Source organism: Plasmodium inui (genome assembly GCF_000524495.1).
Source record: "Plasmodium inui San Antonio 1 unplaced genomic scaffold supercont1.8, whole genome shotgun sequence".
Taxonomy (NCBI): Eukaryota; Apicomplexa; class Aconoidasida; order Haemosporida; family Plasmodiidae; genus Plasmodium; species Plasmodium inui.
In genome coordinates this window covers 381,255-382,785 of record NW_008481842.1, presented here as the reverse complement: position 1 = coordinate 382,785, position 1,531 = coordinate 381,255, and the positions used below count along the sequence as shown (strand labels likewise).

The 1,531-nt window shown below is 43.6% G+C and overlaps 1 protein-coding gene across 1 annotated transcript; it reads left to right on the top strand.

Moving 5' to 3' along the window:
- Positions 1 to 37: 37 nt before the first annotated feature.
- On the top strand, positions 38 to 1,392 carry C922_02355 (enoyl reductase; the record flags this gene model as incomplete). Its single annotated transcript, XM_008817954.1, has 6 exons — positions 38 to 140; positions 299 to 340; positions 590 to 670; positions 813 to 942; positions 1,068 to 1,207; positions 1,376 to 1,392. The coding sequence occupies 6 exons, from the start codon at positions 38 to 40 to the stop codon at positions 1,390 to 1,392; spliced, it is 513 nt and encodes a 170-aa protein (XP_008816176.1).
- Positions 1,393 to 1,531: the final 139 nt, after the last annotated feature.

Below are 1,531 nucleotides of genomic sequence, written 5' to 3'. Positions count from 1 at the left end.
GACAGAGCGAGACTCCATCTACAAAAAAAAAAAAAAAATGAAAGTGATTTTGAAAAAGAGGAACGGGAAGTTTATAGACTGCTTTGACATAAGTTCGTCAACCACCATTGACCAGTTCAAGGAAATATACTACAAGAAGTGTAAGGGACAGAGGGAGAGAAGTCCACGCGGGTTCTGCCGACCACCACCCCCACGGTGTGTAACTTGCCTGCCAGTGTTCACGTCATGCAACACAAATCAGAGTGAAGAAAAACATTTGTGCAAACTTTTTTCTTCCCTCCTCTTTTTTTTTTTCCAGATCATTACTACCCCGAGAGGCAGAAGTGGAATTTAGACAGTGGTACAATTTTTACACGCGCGAATGATATATATATGTGTCTGTCCCGAGAGTGAAGGGACAATATAACATTGCCAGATGGGGAAAGTGGAGCATCTGGAGGAAGAGACCCCCCGTGCCACAGCGTCTGTCCCCCTTGCAGCGATACGTGGGGGAAAGGAGCATTGCTCGACTGGCCAACGACCTTATCGCTGTGTTTTATTTCATTTGGCGTTATTTTATTAATTAATTTTTTTTTTTCCGTTTGCGCAGCCGCGGGGAAGACTCTAAAAAGTGGGACGTTCAACGAAAATGGAATAAAAGACAGTGACATTCTAATATTTAAGGATCTCGGTAGGGGCGCGTGCGCGTTCATTGTCGTCATTACATTGGAGTAGACGTGTTCTAAGCGGAGCCCCACCAACTCTCCTTCCCCTCACTTAACACCCCAACACGTTACATCACACCATCCACCACCACCCCTTCCCCTTTGCAGGCGTTCAAATATCATGGCGATTAGTTTACGTGATAGAATACCTGGGACCCATTGTTATCTTTCCTTTTTTTTACTTCTGTGACAAATATGTTTACGCCCAGGCGAACAAAAATAAACACATCATTCAAATGTGAGTGCGCGCGCGACAACTTGGTTCGTGATCATCACGAGGAGTACGCGCCTAAGGTTATCTCTTTTTCTTTTCTTATTATTTTATTATTATTTCATTTTTTTTTCCCTTCTCCCCCATCACAGCCTATCCCTCTGGTTTTTATTGTTCCACTTTTTAAAGCGAGAATTCGAATCTATGTTTGTACATCGATTTAGCAATGCCACAATGCCTATAAGGAGGGTTCCCATAAATTGCGGCCACTATTGGTATATGCTCCCCACGGGTGACACTATGTTTGCCGCTGCCGTGTTTAGAGTTAATCAAACCAGCGACATGGTGTTGCTTATGCGGGGTTATTGGAGCCGCCTCCCCCTCCCCCCCCTCTGTAGAGAGCCACATTCACATACCCTCTCATTTTTTTCACCCCTTCCTTTCGCACTTCCATTTTCAGGGTATTATGTGGCGTAAATATTGGCTACTATCTATTTCATCCTCTTTACAAACCATACAATTTGGAAACAAAACCAGTCCTCGTCTATTCTTTTTTTTGTGTCTTATTTGTAATTCTTCATTCTCCTGTGGGGGCCCCTAAAAATGAAAAACGTGC